The sequence below is a fragment of the Fukomys damarensis genome, unplaced genomic scaffold (genome assembly GCF_012274545.1).
Source record: "Fukomys damarensis isolate Sample0158 unplaced genomic scaffold, DMR_v1.0_HiC HiC_scaffold_14, whole genome shotgun sequence".
Classification (NCBI taxonomy): Eukaryota; Metazoa; Chordata; class Mammalia; order Rodentia; family Bathyergidae; genus Fukomys; species Fukomys damarensis.
In genome coordinates, this window is record NW_022900926.1 from 27,184,659 (window position 1) to 27,207,998 (window position 23,340).

General features: G+C 34.6%; 1 protein-coding gene across 3 annotated transcripts in view; it reads right to left on the minus strand.

The window, feature by feature from the left end:
- The window catches only part of Arid1b (AT-rich interaction domain 1B), a 350,262-nt gene that overhangs the window by 212,666 nt on the left and 114,256 nt on the right, over positions 1-23,340 (minus strand). For all 3 annotated transcript variants that reach the window (XM_033763302.1, XM_033763303.1, XM_033763301.1), the window contains exon 4: positions 16,785-16,895. In XM_033763302.1, the coding sequence (XP_033619193.1) occupies positions 16,785-16,895 (111 nt within the window). The remainder of the gene's footprint in view (positions 1-16,784; positions 16,896-23,340) is intronic.

The window sequence follows — 23,340 nt, forward strand, 5'->3', positions numbered from 1 at the left end:
GGGAGAGGGGAGGGGAGGGGGACTGGAAGGGGAAGGAGGAGGAAGCAGGAAAAAGAAGGAGGAGGAGAAAGAAGGAAGAAATGTGCAGGAAAAGGAAGAAGGAAGAAGGGGATGAAGAGGAGGAAAAAGAGGAAGAAGAGAAAAATAGAAGAATGAGTTGATGGAGAACTTCAAACCACATCGTGGGAAAAACAGAGGAAGTTATAAAAACTTCAGCATAGCCATTGTACAGAATAGGAAATTATATTTATTCAGTGTGGTTTAGAAGGTACAAGTAGAACCCAAGTCCAAGAAAACATTGCAGATTAATATAGGACGAATTTCCTGAACAACTTCAATTACTGTAACTGAAATATGTCATGAAATAGTAAATTACATATCAAAATGTATTAAAATTATATTAGAAGCAACTTATATATATCACATAAGCAAGGACCTGTATATACTACCTCTAAGATTCACTGTTTTCTTAAAAAGACAAAATAATCATAAATCTAAAAAAGTCATAAGTATGTGGGCTTAGACCACACAAATTTAATTAGTGGAAGAATATTTCTTTGAGGGCTGGGGATTTAGCTCAGGGGCACAGCACCTGCCTGGGAAGCATGAGGTCCTGAGTTCAAATCCCCATGTGAAAAAAAAAGTATTTCTTTGAAAGTTACATCAACCTTTTCAAAATGTTCTCTAGTTTCTCATAGCTATGTATTGCCTTTCCTTTAAGCACTGATGACATGAGGGTATATTACAAAACAGGTACAATGTAGGAACATGAAAGAAAATAAACATCTTAAAATTACTGCTACAATTCATGAGGAAAGACCATCTTAAAGTTATTGCTGCAATTCATGAGGAAAGAACAATCAATCAGTGTTATTATAGTTTCTATAAAATTTTTAATTATTATTAATGCTCAGTTTCTTAGAATTCTGTCTCTTCTGAAATTGTGTTAGATCAAGCAGATAATGGGTTAAGTCCAAAAAATAAAGGAGCAACAGAGCAAAGCTGACTGCATGTTTGAAAAGGCCTGTAAAATGTTACAAGCAAAACAGGAAAGCCTATGTTAATAATGCATAAACCAAAAGAGAAAAAAAAAAGCTACCCATTTAATGGAATAATGCTTTTATCTTTGCAGTTAAAATGAAATAAACCATGACTATTAATCTAGTAAGACCATGTAAAAATGCAATTTTTAAACATTTACTAAAAGGAGATAGTTCAGTAACCACTCTAAAAATCAAGGCCTTGTGTACAGCCGCGTTTAAATGCTAAATACCAATCTCCTGTCTGTGGAGGCCATTACCCACCCTGTTGCCATAGCAACACTAACAGTGTGCCTGACTTCAAAGACAAAGATGTAATTTCAGACTTCCAGCAGCCAGAGGGAGTGGTAAGAATATTCTACCCTCGCAGTGTCAGCTGATGATAAATTATAAAAATACCCAGGAAGGTTATGAGGCAGACTGTACCACATATTCTCATATCCTAGGGGGAAGACATACTAGTCAAACACACTAGGAGATAGCAACAGTAAAACAAAAAGTAAACAAGAAAAAAAAGCCTCAACAGAGTACATTTTCTAAATTATAAAGTACAGAGTTCTGCCTTCCTTTCCTCCTCTTCCCAGGAGAAAATAAAAGTAGTTTTTGCCATCTCTTTTCTCATTGAAATTAAGAGTAACTGAAAAACTGCATGAGTGTTCTAAGGGACTTGTAAAACCACTTCTATAACTGGTATATTTGTGAAATTCCAGCAGTTGTCAAACTGTGTTTTATGGATGAGGAGCCAGCTCAGGCACCTGATACTCCTTCCAACCACCCAACCTAGCCTGGGCATACTCCAGATATGTTTTAAAGTCTTAAAAGGAAAAACACTGAAAAAATAATTTAACAATTTCTAAGTATATAAACACTGTTAGGTGAATAAAGTTAACCCAGAGAGTGCTGTTTCACAATGACACAGCTCAAGTTTTGAAAGCAGGAGCCACAGGCTGAGAGTGCCCCAAAGCCTAAGCAAGGAATTTTCCTCAAGGACACTAATCACAAAAGAAATAAAATGGAGATAATGGTTTTTTGAAGAGTTTCTAGAAAGATAATTACCAAACAAGATTTTATTTTAGTTGAACTTAGTTATGAATGATGGACCAACAAATGAAGGTAAGTAGTCTTACTGTAATGTTATTGTTTTATAAGAATATAATGTATAAAAAATTTCTGTTCAATTCCATTTTATATTGTTTGGAGCTCAAAAAAGGTTAGTTTCCTTATACCAGTAGCAAGACAGCTGCCCCTTTCAAGGACCTGAAGGGTAACCTACTCCTCTCTATCCCAGGACAAGTTAGTTGAAAATTTAAATTACAACTGGTGTTTCTTATCCCTGCTGGTTCACTGGCCAGTTTCCCACACACAGTCTCTGAAGAATAAGACACAGTAATCAAAATATACCTGAGACTGAGTTTCCTCCATGATCAGTCCTAGTTTCCTCCATGACCAGTCCTCCCTGAAAAGCTCCCTACAAAGGCAGACCATTATAGATTGACATTTTTCTCCTAGGAAAGAAACAGGGCTCCACTTCTTTGATACACCCAAGTTAAAAATCTCATGAAAAAGAAAGCACATAACTCTTGCCACAGATGTAAACAATAGTTACACCTATTAAGTCATTAGTGGAATGCTTGCACTGTGAAATTCAGGCCATGATTAGCCTCACCAATTAATTTTAAGCCATAATATTATAACCCAAAGGTTAGCAATCTTTTCCTAATAAAGACAGAAAAATGACAAAATAAAATGCCACCACACATCTATCTCTCAAAACAGAAAAATATACTTATGAAAGCACTGTTCACAACTCAGCTATTCTTTACTAAATGGGCTTTTATCCTGCTACATATTTTATGCTTATAAAAAAACTTTTTACATATTACTGTGAAATAAAAATAGACTCAATAAACTACACCTTTGGACACAATTGTTAGATTTATAATTTTGACAGTTAAAGTAGTTAAGCAAGTTATAAAAAAAAAGTCAATCACTCATTCATTTATGTGACAGGGCCTAATTTAGGCCTGGATAATCATCCCAAATAACATGAAATAATTTAACACTGTATTTAAAAACATCATTATTCATTATTTTCACAGGAGTATTTTATATTTCATTATAGAATATTTCCTTTTACAAAATTGGAAAAAATTATACTTCTTCCTTATAATTATAATATCAATTTTACCACAGTAGTCAGGAATGCAGCCTTAAATGTAATAGTCAGTCATGGCAACTGCATTATCATGCTGCTCTCTTTCAAAGTTTTTTTATCATTTATAATCTACTTGGAAGAGTCTTTGTTTACATAGATATTTTGCTATAGGTCAACTCAAGACTTTGCAGAAGCATACAGGTAACATCCTGTACAAAAACATCACAGGATATTCTGTCACAACAGAACTCTTCCATAAGTGGCCACTGGTGCATCTTTTAAGATTTATAATTCTCAGAAAAATGTGTTGAAAGAATTCCTCATCCAGACTGTTTATGAAGAATTTTATAAAATTCATTCTTAAATCATGATCATTGTCAGGGTGACATTTTACAGACACAGTATAAAAAGCAATTCAATGGAAAGCTAAAATGCATTAATGTCATACTTTATATCTTATTATTGTTTTAATGAGAAGTTAGGTTTCCTCACAATAAATTCAAAAGTAAAGCTGGTGCTGATGAATATTATAAAGCAAAGATATTACCAAATAGTAAATAAAAAGTTGGAAAAAGTAAAATGTATTACTCTTTTTTCAACAGTAAGTCATATTTATTTCCTCTATATAGTAATTCGCACAGAAACATCTCATCTACCACTGTGTCTTAAGTACAGTACAAACATAAATATATAAAACGGTCTGAAAGAACAACATCAGAAAAACAGGATAAGAAACTTCATGGTGTTGATTCCTGCAAAATACCACCTGACATAAAACGTATTTACTTGGTATAATCAGAGCAACTCAGATGAAAAGAGCAGAGTCCAAATCGGTATGTTTCCTACATTAATATAATTATTTAGGTATACCCTTTTACCTCCTCTACACACATATACACCTAAGAAAGTTTTATATAAAGGGTCAACATTAGGTATTTGACTTGAAAGGGCATTGTCAGCGCTATTTACCTGATTTCTCACCACTTTCAATCTTCCTCTAAAGACTGGTTCCTAAACAACTGCTATGGTAATATAGTTAGTTACCTGTCTCAAAAACCTGAAAACCTACAGGATATCTTAGGAGTTTGTCTAAGGCAGATCTCATTGCAAGCCATGTACATTTCCATTCATGTGTTTGCTTTTGCTTTCTTTAAGTAATTTTACTACTCAGTGGTAATATACTATCAGTTAGAAAGAGAAAGAAAAAAGTGAGGTCTAATCACTGTAGCCATTTGTTACTTGTCATTTGTCCCCATCTCTGACAACATGCAGGTAAGTATAAACTAGTGATTGACAGTACAATTTGGAATTATCAGTATATTTCAATAGTCTCAAGTACATGTCTAATTTTTTATAAGTTAGTCATGAGATGAACCATGGATATTTTATTTTTGTCTTCATGGCCCCAACTCAATAATTTTCACTTTTATAGTTTAACAAACCAAAATAATGTAGCAAAATTTTGTTTTACTACAAGGTTTATAAATGTTTTCTTCTGTAAGGAGATAAATACAAAAATGAACACAGAAGAATCTCAGTGGTGCTCACAAGATACTCTTTATTCAAAGAGGCCTATAGCACTGGACTCTTAACAATAAAACAACAGGTTAGAACAATGATGGCAAACCCTTTTAGCTTTCGATGATGACACAGAGCCCACTGCAGTATGTGTTAATGAACCACTGAGCTAGGAGTTAATGAAGTGAAGCTTTAGACAGGAGTCAGAGCTCACATCTCTAGTGTATCCTCAATGGACTTCTGCACAGTATCTCCTTGATCCAAGGTCAGAAATGCTGAAGTGAGGTTTGGTGGTTTAGTAACTCTAATAGGACCTAAAAACTAAATACAATTCAAAAACAGGAAGCAAAGTAAGTGCAAGAAATTGATATATACTGACATTTATGTATGCTTCAAATATATGAGAGGTTTTATATATATTTTCACTTCTGTGAGTGTGAAGTGTTAAAAGTGGTGCCACCTAGACTACAATCCAAAGTTGACAGTATATGTGAGAGTATTCTGCCAACCATGATCCACGTATTTAGATAAGTGTTTTGTGTTTTGGGTTTTTGGAGACAGTCTCACTGTATTGTCCAGGTTGGTCTTGAACGTCAAGGCTCAAGTGATCCTTCTGACTTAGCCTCCTTGAGCATCTAGGACCACAGGTATGTGCCACTATGCCCAGCTAGTTACACTTTTTAAAAATCTCATATCCTCCATGTGGGCCAGAATTATATCAAAGATGGTTATAAATTAATATCTTCCTTTCACTGCTATAAAAATTTTGAAATTCAAATTAAGATTGCAAAAAGGCAGTAAAATCAATGAAATCCATCAAGAAAGCCAGATGTTTGTTATTGTATCACAAAGGTGTTCACAAAAGGAGAGAGAAGGTTAATGTTCTTACCTGAAACCAGTAGTACTGACAACATACGACCAATGATTGAAGGTCCTGTTAAGGGCTATGACCATAATTCTGATGTGAAAGTCAAAAAGTCAAAAGATCTTAAAAGTCAAAAGTCTTAGATCTTCAAACAGTCAAGACCTCCACAAAGTGACAGACATTTCTATGAAATTTCATGTGAAATTATAAATTCAGCCACTATATGAAGATGAATACCTTAAGATAAAATGAAAAAATGTTTAAAGAATTTTAAATAGGCATCCTGAAAACTGGTACTACTTCTTTTTGAAACAATAACCTAGTGAAATAATTCATTTTTTGTATATATAATATTCAAATTTAGACATGGGGCATTCAATAAATATTGAACATAATTGAATTTTCTGTGCAATATGAGACCTTGTGTATTAGTCAAAAGATGTCAACATTTAGGCATGCTAGCTAACAAAAAGCATAAATGCATATCTATGAAAAGCAAAAATATTTGTGAGTTGATCACATTGTATAGATTGAAGAACACTAATAATTTTGAGCAAAATGAGAAATATAACTTTATTTCAATGAAGAGATGATCTCAGCTTTTAGTTAAAGAGTTTACAGGACCCTACAAAGGTAATATTGTATGTTCAAGAGCAGGTGCAGAGGAGCTGTGGCAATGCACAGAATGTACTACAGACTGGTAGAAACTACACTGCTGTCAAGCTTCCAGGCAAGTTTCTTGCTACTTTTGAGTCTCTGTTTTCACATCTGAGAATTTGAGCTCAAAAATATACACATACATACATGCCTAAATAAATAAATACACAAAAAACCTGAATCAAATCAAATATGCATGTTAATAACTCATTAGTATTAATTTTGGTTTTGTTTCATTAATTGTCCTTAACTACTACAATATATTCAATCTTTTAGTTTATAAGGATTTTTTTCTTAACAAATTAAGGCAAAAGTTTTTCTCTTAATCTCTAAAGCGTAACTTTTGCCCTTTATGTAAGCAGTAAAATGATAACTGCTTTTTTACAATGAATAAAAAAGTAAGAGACAACAGACAATGACCACTAAAAGAAAGACCACCCCTGCAGAAATCAGGGTAAAATCTCTAAGGCCTGATTTCCTTTTGCTAATTCAAATGTATCTCTAAACACAGTGTTCCAAGGGGTAAGCTATCTTTGAAAAGAGAGAACACTGTTCTAAAATTAGCATTCTGGAATGGAGGTGTGGCTTAGTGGTAGAGTGCCTGCCTAGCACATATGAAGCCCTGAGTTCAATGCCCACCCAGCACTACCAAAAAAGAGAGAGAGAAAGAGAGAGAGAGAGAGAGAGAGAGAGAGAGAGAGAGAGAGAGAGAGAGAGAGAGACAGAAGAAAATAGTATGTTAAAAACCTAGGTTCTCTGAAATCACTACTCCTTGCTCACATGCACGTGTGTTTATGTGTAATATGCAAATGATACCTTTACTCGGGTTTTATTTCTTCCCTTTCTTTTTTACTTTATTGAAGGTGTAGTATGGGAGAGTTAATATTCTGAAGCTGTCTCCCTGCCTCCAAAAGGTGGCAACAGCCTTATACAAATGCAAGCTTTGCCTAAGTTAAAGAACTATAATTCACTTATCTAGGAAACCCGAAGGTCTCAGAGTTTAAAATATAGAAGAATGAGGACAGCTGTGGGAAAGTGAAGGTCTTTAAAGTTCGTCCCCCTACACCTACGATACTCACAAGGACCTCACATATTTAATTTTTCCTTTACTAGTAGTTTCTACTGTTCACTAAGTGAAATTTGCATTTATATATAAGACTTTTGAAAATAATGTCCAATGAATAATGTGTTATATTATTATTTTGAAGCCAAACTTTCTCCAGATACAGCATAATTACAAAACACATGTCTCATATTTTTCTGGTCAATGTCCACAGGAAAAAGAGGTTATGGAAGACCCCTACTCACATTATAAAATTCAAAGAACAACAAAAAGTCCAGAGTATAGGTTTCAGATGTGAGGGGAAAAAACACTGCTGGCCCTTGTGGGGTGGACCCAGGCTCACCAACTGGCCTGCTTTACAGAGAACTTACCTGTGCACTGCCCAGAACACTGCTGTGCTTTGACACAAAGAGTAAGATTCATCTTGTAACAGCACTTCACCCTAATCCAAACAAGTGGGCTCCAAAGAAAAAATCAGACACACACAATGCAGAAATGCAGGAGCCATTATCCAGGGAACTACAGTAGTTTTCATGTTCTCCAGTTGCTAATATTTCCATAAGTGGTCAATCTCAGTTTAAGAGGCATAAAGTGCTTACTCAGTTACTTTATAGTAAAACAAATGTACTAAGGCTGTAGGGTGGGAAGAGAAAGGAGACCTCAGGGCCTTCTCCCACAGCAAGAAATTAAAACCAAATGCTACATGATTATATTGATTTAGAACACTGTCTCTATTGGGTACCTTTTGACCCAGTGGGAAAAGACATTATTAGCCCTTGCATTACGAAGATAAGACCTCAGAATCCTACAGCTTCCTCCCGTGTCTATTTTTCTACCTTCCACTTTATCAAAAAGATACCTGGTAGATATGTTCATTCCTCAACTTTTCCCATGAACTTTCCTTTTTGCTAGGTTTCCCTATACTCGAGAACATCAAGACTCTCAAAGTGATTTACATAAGGAAGGGAAAGGGGACTGCTATCATTTCTAGAAAGAGAAACATTCCACATAAAGGTCTAAGGCTCTCCCATGGCCAGAACTCTTAAGTAAGTTCAAGTTTCCCAGTGCAAACACAAATGGGACCCAAGAAAGAAAGAAAACCACCAAAAGAAATACATGAACCATTTTTGAAGATTTTTAAGGTATGCAGTACCTCATTTATTTGACTTCTCACAAGCAGAGAAAAAAATATTTCTATCAGCATTTGTAAATACATTAATAAAGATAGCTTTTAATGTAAATCTTAAGAGCTGGAAGGTGTTTTGAGGCTCCTACCTCTAATTTACTCATGTTTCAGAGAAGGAACAGAAACATGAACTATTAGCCAGCAATGATGTCACATCGCTGCAATCCCAGCACTCAGGAGGCTGAGCCAGGACGATTGCCACAAGTTTGAGGCTAGCCTGAGCTACATAGTAAATTCAAGGCCAACCTGAACTGCATAGTGAAAAATCTGTCACAACCCCTCCCCCTCCCCCACAAGCATGACCTGCTCAAGAAGCTTATTAGGCAGGACATAGACCTGTCATTCAACATTATCATAAGAATAGGTCTTCCACACAAAATATATTACTTTATCAAAACAATAAAGCCCACTGTTTCTGTACTACAAATTAGAAGCTGCTCATTTCTGCGAAGAGGGACAGCTGTGGAAAATAGAGACCAATGAATGATATAAATTACTACAAATAATCACTTTTATAATGACCTGCGTAAATAATATTGCAATTAAATATTTGTATGATTCCAGTCTAATAATCAACTCTGCATTTAAATCAATGAGTGATTTAAATCACTTAACTATCAAGAGAATGCTAAAAATTCTATACTTAAATTTAAAATTAATACTCTCATATGCATTGAACATGTGCAACATGCACAAATGGACACCGACTCTGCTGCAAATGAATGTTATACAGATCACTTTTTTAAAAATTGAAATGATGTCTCCATAATGAATAAAGTGAAAAGATGTAGTACAGTCTAAAACTGGGTAAAAAAAATTTTAGGTCTTGGGAAAGGCACAACAATAATACCTGCAAGCTTTTTCTTTTTTTAATAGAATGCATTATGAAGAAAAGTAGTTGAGAAAGCTTAGTCACTTTTTTGTGGCTTAAAGCTTTTCTTTTTCTTTTATTCTAGGCTTAAACAAAGTTCAGTGGGGCATCAAACTGCCTGTTTTAAATTACAGTCTGTATTTTAAAATAGAATGCATGCGCGGCATGTTCCCAAAGCTAAGGGGTAGGAGTGTTATTCACTGAAAATTGAAGGCTTGTTGAGTCAATAATCTTCTTTCACACAGTAACAATTTTCAGCTAAAATTTCTTGACCCAAACAAAAGAAAACAAGACCATTCAGTTATTCTACAACAGTTTAGAGAAGGCAAAAGAAAAAGATGAGAAAGAGAGAGACACCTCTAAAATCCTACATTGTGACAGAAGAAAGGAAAACTTGGGCTCAGAACCTTCTCTATATGTACTTATTTCCTCTCCCAAACTGAAAGATAATATTAAAAATACTTATTTCCATGTCCAAAGAAACATAAAAGCAAATGACCAGTCCACAAGTGCTACTATGAGCTCCTGCTGGTTATATATCACTTGTTATATGAAACAGGTGTGCACCTTCCTACTACCTGCAAAGTGAAAATCTGTAAATTAAAAGCTGTTTCCCACTGAAGTAGGATAATATACAGCAAAATACATTCGTGGCCTCCTGCTGGCCAGTGCCCACCTAGCCTGAAGGGAGCATCAGTGAGAACCATCCTCTGAAGAACAGAGACCCTGCAGTTGCTGCAGGCTGAAATCCAACCTATGGTTTAGGGTGAGAAAGTACCTGGAAATATCAGGGCCAATGCTGCTTCTTCACATAGAAAATGTTGCTATACCCATGCCCATGCCCACCTACATTGTTGCTGCTCGTCCTTCAGGCCTTCTCATGCCTGATACAGCTGCTCTCTCCCTCCCCTGCCTGCTGGCCAGAGTGGGCCCCTGATAAACACAGCTGGAATGTGGTTAAGGCGGGCCTGGGAGTTTCCATGGCCCAGGCAGAGTGCTCTGTGGCTTTACCTAGGTCATCCTGAAAGCTGAAAGTTGGGTCAAAGTCTGCCAGGCTTCCTTGTTAAGGCAAAATTTGTGTTGAGTTGCCTATTAGTGAGGAATATCTGCATTTATCATTTCTTATTTGAAAAGCCTCATTGATCAACTACAGATCATTATCTTTCTATTATCAAAACCAGTATCATGTAAATCAGTTATGTTTCAGCCTTTCTTAACCTCCAATTTTGTCTTTTTTTAATAGTACTCTTCATACGCATTTTTTTAGAAAATAACTGACAATCTTACAAAATGGGTTGTAAGATTTAAATGGAAATCTTCAGATTATGACATGAAAAAGTTTGCAGGGACATACTAAGTTAAGATTTGTTTTAGCTAGATAAAATTTGTTTAACTAAAATGTTTTTAGTTATTATACTGCCCCTAACCAAATGACTCAGCTGAATTTACAACTACCCACTGTGAGGCTGGGGGAGTAGCTCAGTGATAGAAAGTGTGATAACTCTGTGCAGAGGCCCTGGGTTTGATGTCCAGCATCACCCCAGCCAAAAAAAAAAAAAAATTAATGTAAAAAGAATTCTTTACTTATTTTACCAGGACTGAATATATCAATTCGGAAACACTTTGCACATAAAGATTTGAGCTATATAAAACAAACTATAGTTCCTTTTAAGTATAAATTTATTCAAGTTTTCCATTATATTTATCCTGTTTTACCTGGAAGAATTTCAACTGTTGATGTTCTATTGAACTTTTATTTACAGAACAAATATGTAAGTGGAATATGCTTTGAAAGAAGATACATACTTTCCCAATTCCTAACTTGTTCATGTTCAACTTCTATTTTCAAAGTTACCAGTATCATAAAATTATACTAGGAAATAATATTCAGAAATCGTATCTTAAGGAAATAATCCATTTGGAAAATAAACATTTGTCAGGTCACCTTTTTTAAGCAGAGTATATATTCTTCTCAATCTTAATCCAAAACTAACTAATATCTCTAGATAAGAGATCAGCATTTAAAATTACATTCTAAAGCACAGTAAATCCTATGTAAGAAACTAAAGTGTTGTGTGTTCCCTTAAAACTTCCCCAAGACATCAAAAATGCATTTGTACCATCAATTTGAAACTTCACACAGCAATTAAGTGCATCTATAAATGTTCTAACAGACATGGGGCTGTTGTGCAAAGAATCCCCTATCCTGTCCCCCATCATAGGAGGCTTCCAATTTTATGAAGTGTTTCCTCTAGAATTCCCAAACTCAATAAACTAAGAACACTTGAAGAATGCTGACAACAATCAACTTAGATCTTCAGCTGTACACAGGCATTATCCATATCTGAACAGTGAAAGAAGTAAGACACAGGTAAAATTTTGTCTTTCTCAACTTATAATTTTTTTAATGTTCACAATGATTTGAGAAGGATCAATCAATGGAAGACAGCTACACTCTTAACCTTTTGATGACAACCATTTAAATCAAGTTCAAGCTACAAATAAGTTTCAAAAGAGTTCATTCAGCAGCCATTTGTCTGGTACGTTTTAACTTCTGTAAAAACCTGCCAACAAACAGGTTAAGATAGTCTTAACAATTTATATTTCTACAGCATGGGATGAAATCTTGATGAAAGTTAAAACCCAGTTAAAAAGCTGCTTTGCCTAACTTTTCCCAATATTTTCCAATATTCAAAGGGATTATATTATCAAATCTACATACTTTAAATGTCCCTATTCACATGTCATTAGTATTCATGTTTCCAAACTACATGGCCTTTTACCTTAAATAAGTATTTTCTGAAAAGTTAAAATAAACAAAGACTAGTCCTTTCCCACTACTTTTGGTAATACCTAATCCTTGAAAGAATATACTTGGTAATAACAGTTTCCTAACCATTCTCTTTCAGACTTCCAATATCCTGTTTAACACCCTCTTTTTCAAAGAGCTACCAGCATTTACTACCTCCTTCCTCTCACAAATGGTCATTAAAAAAAAAAACAAACCAACAACAACAACAAAAAAACGTTTTATCTAAAGCCTAATAGTTCCTTGTAATTAGAAACTCAGCACAAGTGCCTCAAACACTATTCCACACTTTTAGGGTTTTTAGTTTACTAAGAAAGATCAAACTCTTTTCATGTCAATCTCTTTAGGATATTTCCTATGTAAAGAAGAAAGGGTGAGAAAGAATTTATTAATGACCTGATAAACTTCCAGAACAGCTCGTATTTATAGACATTTCATAAAACTCCAACACAGCAGTCCATTCTCAAGAGCTGTTAGGACATGACAGCCACTCTAATCCTAATGTGGATAAACAAAATAATGAACCACTCATCTGAACTGCAAACCTCTTTAAAGGATAAAACAAATTAGTTGTGTGTGTTTGTCTGTTTTTGTGGTGCTGGGGATTGAACCCAGGGCTTCATCTGCACTATACAAAACACTCTACCACCAAGCTATACCTCAGCCTAGAGGTCAGTTATTTCTAAAGTAAGAAAAAAACTCTTCCATCCTCTTTATTTTTTTAAGAAAAGAAAACCTTCATTTTTTGTTTACTTTCTTTATATTTATAAATAACTTATTAGCATATCTGGGCTATAATTACAGAAATTATTATTGTTTCTGTCAGTTAAGTTTTACAAGTAAAATTAAATCTTAATAAGAAAAATATTTTGATGCTAATATTAGATTAGTTATCCAAAATGTCAACTTATATTCTTGAGATTTAAGGTTACCAAGTTAAAAGTTAAATCCCATTGGATAAAAAAATGATTTTAGGAATGATAATGTCTTGACAATGCAGCTCTCTCACCAGGCTTTCCTGATGTGAACTCAACAATGTATAAGAGATTGCTGAGCCACACTAGGGGAAGAACTGTTTAAAAATTATTTTAGTAAACTGCTTACTCAATAAAATGTAATAAATACTGTGAAAATATCCAAGTCTAAACCACAGAGCCAAGACAACTATAAAAATAATTGTAATAAAAGAAAGACCACTAAATGCCACAGAAGATGAAGATGTAACAAAAGTACACTAATCATATTTTGGGGTTAATGATAGACAGTATATTAGGATATAAATGATGTTTATGAAATAAGAGGAAAAGGGTATAGCAACTTTTAGAGCTACTGTCTTTAAATACTGGGTTTGTTTCCTACCAGTATTAGAAGTAGAATAAAACTACAAAACATGTTCAAATTTTAAGTGGCAACATCCAAATAGGAGAAGAGCTCAAGCTAATTTCATACTATAATGCAATATGTTAAGATTTACTGATAATAGAAATAACAACATATGATAATAGATAATAATAATGATATATAAATAACATATATGAACTACTGCATCATAACAGGGAATGACTGTATGATTAAAAGATACAGAAATAAATGTACAATATTAAGGGAGATTTTTTCCAAGCTTAGGTCTGAACCTGCTAAGCAAAATGTAAAGAAAACTAGTCATGGCTCCAAGAAGAGGAATAAGTACTAATTTATCTTGCTTTCTGTGAGTGCCGTGAACATATAGTTAAGTCCCCTAAAAAACACAAATGAATTAGCTAATGAAGGCCACCAAGAATTCTATAGCATATAAATATAGTAAAAACCCAGGTCTGAGCATGATGAGATGACAACTTACTGAGAGATCAAATTATTGATCTAGCATAAGAATACAGGTAATGTTTTGCTTTCTTATGGAAAGTTGATAACATGCTAAATAAAAAATATTTAAACATAAAATCTACCTCAATGTGAGCAAAAAAGATTAAGGAATACCTAAAAATCATACGTATCAATTGTCACATGTATGGGCAGACAATAATTATACATTAGTATCACAATATGTATTTTAACAAAGGTTCAGCTAAGACATGGAATTTATTTAGTTCTAAGTTATAAACTAGAAATACAAATACCTGGGATTGTCTTTAAATAAAAAGACAAAATTCATGTCACTGATACTTGAAAGGGAAAAGCATAGCCTAAAAGTAAATCTATAAAAGCTCTAACAGCAAATTAACAATCTGTATAGTTATCAATCTAGCCAAGTTAGAAGACTAAAATATTTAATGAAAGAAACATTGTAAAAAATACAAAGTATTAAATCTGTGACAGAATACCAACAAATTGTTCCCTGAAACCATAATTACCTTAATTATATACAATCACCTATGGAGTATCTACATTTATAAAACTGTATTTGCAAACCCCATATAGATTTTCTGCATATGCAAAGCCCCAGTGGGGGGAAAATGATACATTAAACTTCATTTAAGTAAAACCAATGGTCTAGGAGATTTAGCTCAGTGGTTCAGCCACCTGCCTTGCAAGTGCAAGGTCCCAAGTTCAATCCCCAATATCAAAAAAAGCCAAAAAAACAAACAAACAAACAAAAAATCCAAAAAAGCAAAGACAACTGTTATGTCACGGACTAGGGGTTTACATGTTTTAACTAATCTACTATTTGTCCTTTATTCAGCATTTGATACCTCTATATATACTTGCCATAAAACTTAGAAACTCTGTTCTCTAACAAAAAATTTACCAAAATGGGATTAAAGGCTCGTGTCTATCACCCTTCTATTTACCTGTGAGTTTAAAAAGAAAGAAAAGGAAAAAAATACCAAGTATGGTAGAGAATTTTTGTAATAGTTCTTTTTTTTAATGGCTTTTTAAAAAGCTGTATTATGAGTCACTGAGTAACCTTAAATACACTTTGGAAGTAGGTAAAGTAATCATTAAGATAGTAAGTCAATGCATGCATAGAAAGAGATATAAAATAGTTCAGATGAAATTTCAACTACTGATAACTGTATTGTTTAACCCTCTAAAAACCTCCATCCTGTTTTCAAACAATCAATTTCCCTGAGCTGAACTCTTCGGTTAGTGTTCTTGCATTCCAACACTTTATTCTATCCCTGATTATGTTGTATATTTAGTTGAATGCCAAGCAACCACTTCAACATAGGGTTATGATAAGAAGTGAGTGATGCTCAAATTTTTGAATGGATATGAAGAATCAGTATATACTAAAAACTAATAGTTATCAACTTCTAATAAATTTTCTACCTTGTGTTACAGTACAAATCAGCATCCAATAACAAACCTACAAAAACAGACTATAAAAACACTAAAAAACAGAGGAAAAAAAGTGGAATTCTGTATACTTCCCATAAATCAATACGAACATAATAAAACTACAAGCCAATTTATAATATTCGGCAATATTTCATTTATTGACAGTGTTCATGTGAGCTACACACTATATGCCGTTCAACCTGTAATCATCTGCTTTTAAAAAAGGCTACCGCATAAAACACAGAATCCTTTACATTTTCAACCTTTTGAACACCAAATACTTAGACAATAAATACTGTTACACAACTTTTTTAAAACTCTTAAGTTTTCAACTCTCATACCTCAGAAATAAAATCTGTAAAAGCTAGGATTTCAAAACTATGCACACCAGATACAAAGATATCTTGTAGCCATCACTTACCGTCTTCTCTAAGGCTACAAATACAACTTAAAATGGGTGTCATATGCATGCCATGCGGCATTTATAACATCTATTATGAATGCTTGCTCTTAAATATATAAATGAATTAATGAATTTTACTTAGTGCAAACAGCTGAAATTCAAATTAAAGCCATACAATCCTGAACTTCTCTCCTAAGCAAGTCTAAATAGAAGTTAAGCAGTAACAATTTTTAAGTCAAAATATTTTTCAGAGAAAATGTTAAAATATTTATTTGTAAGATTTATTCTTCTAGTTAATAAAATTTCATTTAAATTAAATTGTCTATTTAAAAAGGGAAATTAAGTACAGATAAATTATTAATGGGCATCACCTTGACAGCCCACAGACAGCCACTACTCTTACATAATATATATTCCAGTCACAAAATACTAGTTGCTGGTGGAAATACTTTATAATACACTTTGTTAAATTTTAAAATAAATTACTTTCTTTTGAGTGGTTTCTCTTTATACAAATAGAAAGTCCCAGGAACAATTCAAATTATTGTCACATGTTTTATAGTGTCATTTTTGTATCTTTTGCAAAATGGGAATTTAAGTTTCAACACTTACATTCTTGCCTATCTCCACAACAAAAACCAACGTAAATAAAACAAGCTCAACTGCATAATAGCGACACCTGCCTGTATACAAAACCAACTAGCCGAATAAAATTTTCCAACTGATGTCTGCTCTGCAACAAAGATACCTACAAAACAACTTATCCACAACTATAGCACTCCTAAGAAATAAGCCCTTAAAAACTCACAAAATATATGTGAAATCTAAAAACTTCTTTTCCATGTAGTAATATAAAGTAGAAAAAAATAAAAACAATAGTTATTTTTTAAAAAATCTTTAACTCATTACATTTCCAAATCAGCACATTAATGTCTTACTGGTAAACTTGATGGTCTTTCCTGTTGTATTAAATTCAAGTCTTCGTGGTTGGGTTTTCCGGGTGCCAGAGGAGGTTGAGATCTAGTGCCATACCCTTCCTGAGACATGTCCTAAAGAAATACAAGGTATTTCATAAATATCTCAGTTTTAAGTTTGCTCAGCAACCAAAAATGAAGCAAGATCTGTCACAAAGTATCAAGTAATGTTACATTTCAGCTTACAGTTGTGATAACTATCGTTTAACACTTCATAAAAAACAAAACTGTGAATCAATCACAGACTATGCATTAAATTTAAAACAAAATTTATTGTAAGACCATACAAAGTAAGCATTCTATTTTGAGTTTTGCAGGAGGCTGACCACTTCGTAAAACATGGGTAGGGAGGTCAGGTGTAGCCAAACTGTCTTTAAACCAGAGAACAAATAGAAAACCTATTCTATTAATTCTGATTTTGGTCAAATAGCCTTTACCATTATTTCAAAAATTTAAAATAACTAATGAAAACTTTATTATCAACTGAATCTTAATATGTTCTATCAAGTACCCACAAAACACGATAAACCGTTATAAGATTAGTATCCTGGAGTTTCTACAAAACCAATAAACATTCAGGTTCAGAAGTCCATATACTCATATGACATAATTTTCAGAGAGCAAAATACACCCAAAAATCCTTCCACTGAGAGAAAAGAAACTGATCTTTTAAATGGGCTTTCTGGCATCCTATAAAACATTTTCCCAAGATGCATGTTTTCAGCATTATGGTGAAATAATATTAATATGATTGAAATGTCATTCCACACCACATTTATTGTATGCTAGGCTTCTAGCTACTCTACTATCACTTGCACCTAGAGTAAAACAGGAGACCAGAATGGTAAGGACTTATTATTACATGACTCAATCAGCACTAAAAGTTGAAGAACCAGCTCCTAATTGGAAAGAAGAAGGGGGGGCGATCAGGGATTGCGTGCCTTAAAATGATCTCCCTTTCTCTGTCAGCTCAAATGGGTACTGGTATTAAAGAAATATCATATACAAGTCTAACTTCTCCTATTAAACCCCTAAACATTACTTGGAAAAATTAATGCTCATTAGTGAAACCCTATAAAAAGCTTCTGCTGCTGCACCCCTTTCTCATATAATATACACTTACAATTACTTGGCTTCTTACACCAGGTAAACTCTTGACTACAAACTGATACTACAAAGTATATAAGACACAAAAACTAGATTTAACTAGTCAATACTAACCCAAAGCTAGTGCAACTGCCTCTAAATAGCCTAAAAAATGAAGACGCCAGCCAGCAATACAGCATTTTTCACATGCAACCCTTATTTTCTCCCCCACCCATATGTGGCGAGGGTGTGGGGGGTGGTATTGTACTTTGGTAAGAGAATTCAATCACAGTTGTCAGGTGCCCCCCCCAACCACAATACAGCAAGGTGGGAGTAAGTACATGCAAGCCAAGGACACTTGTGGGGGCAGCTCTTCAATGTGGTTGCCAGCAGAGGGTAACAATTAGGCTTGTGGGGGACAAAAGCAAGGGCTGAAGGATTATTACCACCCTCACCAACCTCCCCCACAAACCACGCTTCTGGCAGATCCTACGTTTCCACTTGTCACAGAGGCTTCCTGCTGGGTGCCCTGCAGTTCCCTGAGATTAACAGCCAGAATTTCCAATCAAGTGGGGCACAAGGCCTCCATTCAGGGGTCTTTACCCTGTTACAGAAACACACAAAAGGACAGGACAGCCTCACAATGGGCCAGGAAGTGAGCAGGCCTGCCCCTCAGCATACAGGCACGTGCTATGGACAGTGCCCAGGCCTTCAGTGAACTTCAGTAGAGACAGCAGCAGGCTTACATGTCATATGCTTTCTCTCAAAGCTTTTACATAGCTTTGTATTTTTTTCTTTATAATAAATGAATTACTTTTTAAAGAATATGAGAAAGACACTAAGACCTATAGTGGATACATACTCGAATTTAGATACCATCCTCTCTAAAATAATGAAATCACGTATCAAAAACTATCAGAAAAATTTTCTATGCCTTCACATTTTAGGGTTTAAAAGTTCAAGATAATTACCATCCACTAAAATCTCAAACATTATTCCTAAATACAAGAAGCTCTCAATTATGAAATACTGGTAGAAATAAAACAAAATAAAATTTAGAATCACTGAAAAGGAAAACTGTTTATATCTAAGTACCAGGACTGATTTAACTGCGAGCTTATAGAAAGGTATGAAGTTTCTAACCTATAATAATTATCACTTATATATAATGTTGGAAGTCTATGTTTGGTTATTTTTAATAAAGGGATAAAAAGTTATGTCCCACAAGAAAACAAGCCTTTTCATATTCAAAGCTGTATTTATTCTTTGCATTTACTTATTTTCATCTCAAAAACAATAACTATTAGTAATTTAATGAACAAAAACAATGTATCAGAAAATATAGAATGTGTTTATCATCCACTTTATAAACTATAAATAAGCACAGCTTTAAATTTAAAACACTACTGCCATCTTCAGTTATTTGTAAGTTGGCACTAGTACACACTAATCTATAAACTAATACACACATATAATCACTACATTTATCTGCCATACACATAAAAGTCATGACTCTTTTTTAAAAGAATATAACACTGTGCTAATACAGCAATGCACAAGAACCAATCAAAGGGAATGTGGTTTATCGTTTTAGAATTCCTTATCAGTATTATTTTTCTACATTTATGTCTCAGTTAAACCAGTCCTCACGCTCAAACATTTACCTACACACTTAACAACTGATATGCTCTGGTCTTAATATTCTCAATGAATCAAATGTAAAAAGGAAGCTGACTCCCAAACAAAAGCAGTCAACAATGACTGAATGTCTTCTAAGGATGATTTGAAGCATGACCAAAAGAATACAGTAGAGGCCCATTTTTCTTCCAACTTTAATTGAGTTTATTGGTACATTTTAGGGATACAGTACAGTTACATTCATTGTTGGGATCTTGTACCTCTACATGACAAGTCTTGGTTCTCATTTTTTCCCCTTGTTCCTGCCCTCCCTTCACCCCCTCCTCCCCTCCCCACCTACAACCACTTTATTTCCATCTTTTCATTATCTCACATTTTTTCTTTTCCCTTTTTACCCTTCCCCTACCTGTCCAACATTCCCTACACCTTTTGCTCCTTTCCTCCCATTTCTCAATGTCAGTAATTTTATTAGGATCTTCTGTATTATTGCAGATTATTCACACCAGAGAAACTATTCGGTATTTACACATGTGTGCCTTATTTATTTCACTTAGGAGTATATCTTCAATATGTATCCATTTTCCTATGAATGAATCTATTTTCTCATTCTTTATGGCTAAGTAATATTCCATTTTATAGAAAAACCACATCTTCTTTATCCAGTTTCCAACTGATGGGCAAATTTTAAAAAGGGTAAGACTAAGACTATCACAAAAAGACCAAGAGCATTAGTTACTTCTGCTTTCTTTTTATTATGAAATGAATTAACTACTAACAGCAACATAAGACCAAAGAAAATACAGAATAACTAAAATGTCAGGACACTTTTTAAAACATCAGAGGGAAAACATTTCTATGGTCCAGGTTCCAAACCTTCCAGAAAGGCTACTATTTTTTTAAACAGGTTTGATTTGCCTTTCCATAATTTTTAAACATGTTACCAAGTACCAATGTAATTTAAATATTTTTTTTTCCTTTTCATACAACTGGAGAACACTCTGTGTACATGACACAATTTTTGGTCCTTTAATGTTTTTATATCTCATTATATATCTGCAACGAAATAGCTACTTTATTCTTTTTTATGGTCATACAATATTGCATTATTTGTAGAAACCCTACCTTAACAGTCCCAGCTGATGTGCATTTGTTATTTCCAATCTTTTGTTACTTTATACAATATTATAGTAAGCATCCTCATGCACACATTTTCATGTGAAATATTTCTACAGTATAATCTATTCAAGTAGAACTTTTGTCAAATAGTGGTACATTTAAAAGTTTGACAGACCCTGGCAAAGTGCTTTTCATAAAGTGTTACTTTACACTCACAGTCTATCATTTTGCAATAGAACAAAACTTATTCAAGATGTTTATGCTAGCATTAAACTATATCCAATCATACTATAAAATGTAGAAAAGCCAAAACACTGGAGAGGTAAGGAGATAAGTTATTAACTGCACCCTCCCCCAAAAAAGAAGAATTTAAGAACATATGGACCATAAATCAAAGAACAGACAAGGAGAAGGAACGCCTCAATCATCACCGAACAAATGGTAGTGGGACTAAAGAAGAGGTCAATGACAATACCTCCAGAAGCTAACAAATCTGCCCGCCTTAATATTTCAAAGGAGAGCTTCAGATTAGAAACAAAGGGTAACTCTAGCTTTGAGGACATACTTTAGAAAAGTTTTTCCAAAGATCTTGTGAAGTACAGATGTACTATGCAGAGACTGAATAAAATCTGGGGTGAGGCAACATGCATCCTCACCCTCATGAAACCCTATATTATCTAAGGCAGAATAATCTCCTACAACCTTTCCTCTTAATTCCATTACTAAAGGGAAAACAGAAATTGTCCAGACAAGTAAGATGTTTTATTTGGGGAGGAGTACCAGACCACCCCGCAGAGAGGCCTAGAGCTAGGGGTGGTCACCAAAGCTCCAAGAAACTATTCATTCCTAAATTGAAGAAATTCAGTGAATTACAACTTCTCCGTATTTTTCCATCTGTAAATAAATTTTAAATCCCCTTTTCAAAAGAAAAGCAATGTATAAGAATGGCATACTCAGCCCCTTGCTCACTCAGAAAAGCCCCAATGGAAATATCAACAAGAGCAGTTGACATTTGCAAGAGGTGCCTTTGTGATAACTGCTGCGTACAGTTCATCCTATTAACTACCTATGAGATGGTTCCTATTATTAATTTGGTTTTTATCCTACAATGCAACCTAAAATTAAGTAATCTGCCTAGCTAGTAAATGGCCACAGTATTGGGATATCTCCCCGTGATGGATATATTGCATTTCTACAATAATTGTGCTTTAGAGAAAACTAGAAGCTATAAACACTACTGTAGAGTAAATGATTCCATATAATGTTAATTTTTAAGGTATCCAAAGCTTTCATATATTCTCCTCAATATACTTTTAAAAAATACAAAGATTTTATATGTAGTTCTTGAAAAGTGTAAGCTTCAGGACTATCAAAAACACTCAATTTCAGTATCATGAATTAAATAATATTAAAATTAAAGACCACTCTCCCTATCACTAGTTATCAGTTAACAGAACCCACTGACTCATGGGAAGCAAGACAGAGGCTCATCATCCAATCAACTGTATTCCTTAAGACACTCTGCTGGTAATTCTCTTTCTGCCTACCTCTAAACGCTGGTACCCTCTCATCCTTACCCTAAGGACTCCATATTAACCCCTACCTGATAATCCTACATGTCTACTCCTGGTCTCTTATGGTTTAACTGGATAATTAAATTTAATATATTGATCTGTAGAGAGAGCCCCTTGCACTCTTCCTGCCCAGATAGGACTTTCCTAACCATGCCCACAATCCTTTTCCTTATTCAGGACCCATCTCCCACATGGGACTTCTTTCACTCTTTCTTTTTTTTTTTCTTTTCCGCTTTTTTGTGTGGGGGGTGGTTACTGGGTACAGAACTCAGGACCTTGCGCTTGCGAGGCAGGCAAGGTACCACTGAGCTAAATCCCTGGCATCCCATGGGACTTCTGAGAGATGCTCCATATACATTATCTCTTCAAAATCAGCTACATTCTGGCCTCATCCAAGGCACCATAGCCACTGCAAGCACTCTGTATTGTCTCTTCATTGCTCCCGGTCACACAGGACCTTGTAGTCCCTACATCTACCTACCATTTTTGTACCTGTAGCTCTGTGGGGGTGCTCCCAAGTGGACATTCTGTTTTCTCCTGTGTCTGCAGAGCACCTGGCTGCCATCAAGATCCTGAAAGAAAGGAGTTTCACCATGCTCCTCATGACAACTATCTAAGACCAACTTCAGAAACAGTCTCTTACAGAAGTAGTATTGCTATATAGCTCAACTCTCCCAGACTGGACTCTCAATTTTTCTAGAAGGAGATTACTGTCCTCTGGGATGTCCAATGCCCACCTCTGACAGGGACTCAGTAAAGGACAGATGAGTGCCTGGCTGAATAGTTCCTAGGAGCTTGGGACAAAAACGTATCTAAAGGCAACTTGGGGTTCTATTCAAGAATATTTATCATGTTAACAGTTACATCACCTGAAAGCTACAAAACACATTTTGCTGTTTGTTACTGACAGTTTTTTTTTTTTGTACCGAGGATCCTCAGTTAGTTAGCACAGTGCCACTAAGCTAAATCCCTGCCAACAAAGAAGGTTTGGTTTTTTGTTTTTGTTTTTTTCTGTTTTTTTTGTACCAGGGATCAAACTCAGGACCGTGCGTTTTAGAAGCAGGTGGCAGAACCACTGAGCTAAATCCCCAGCCTGTTACTGGCAG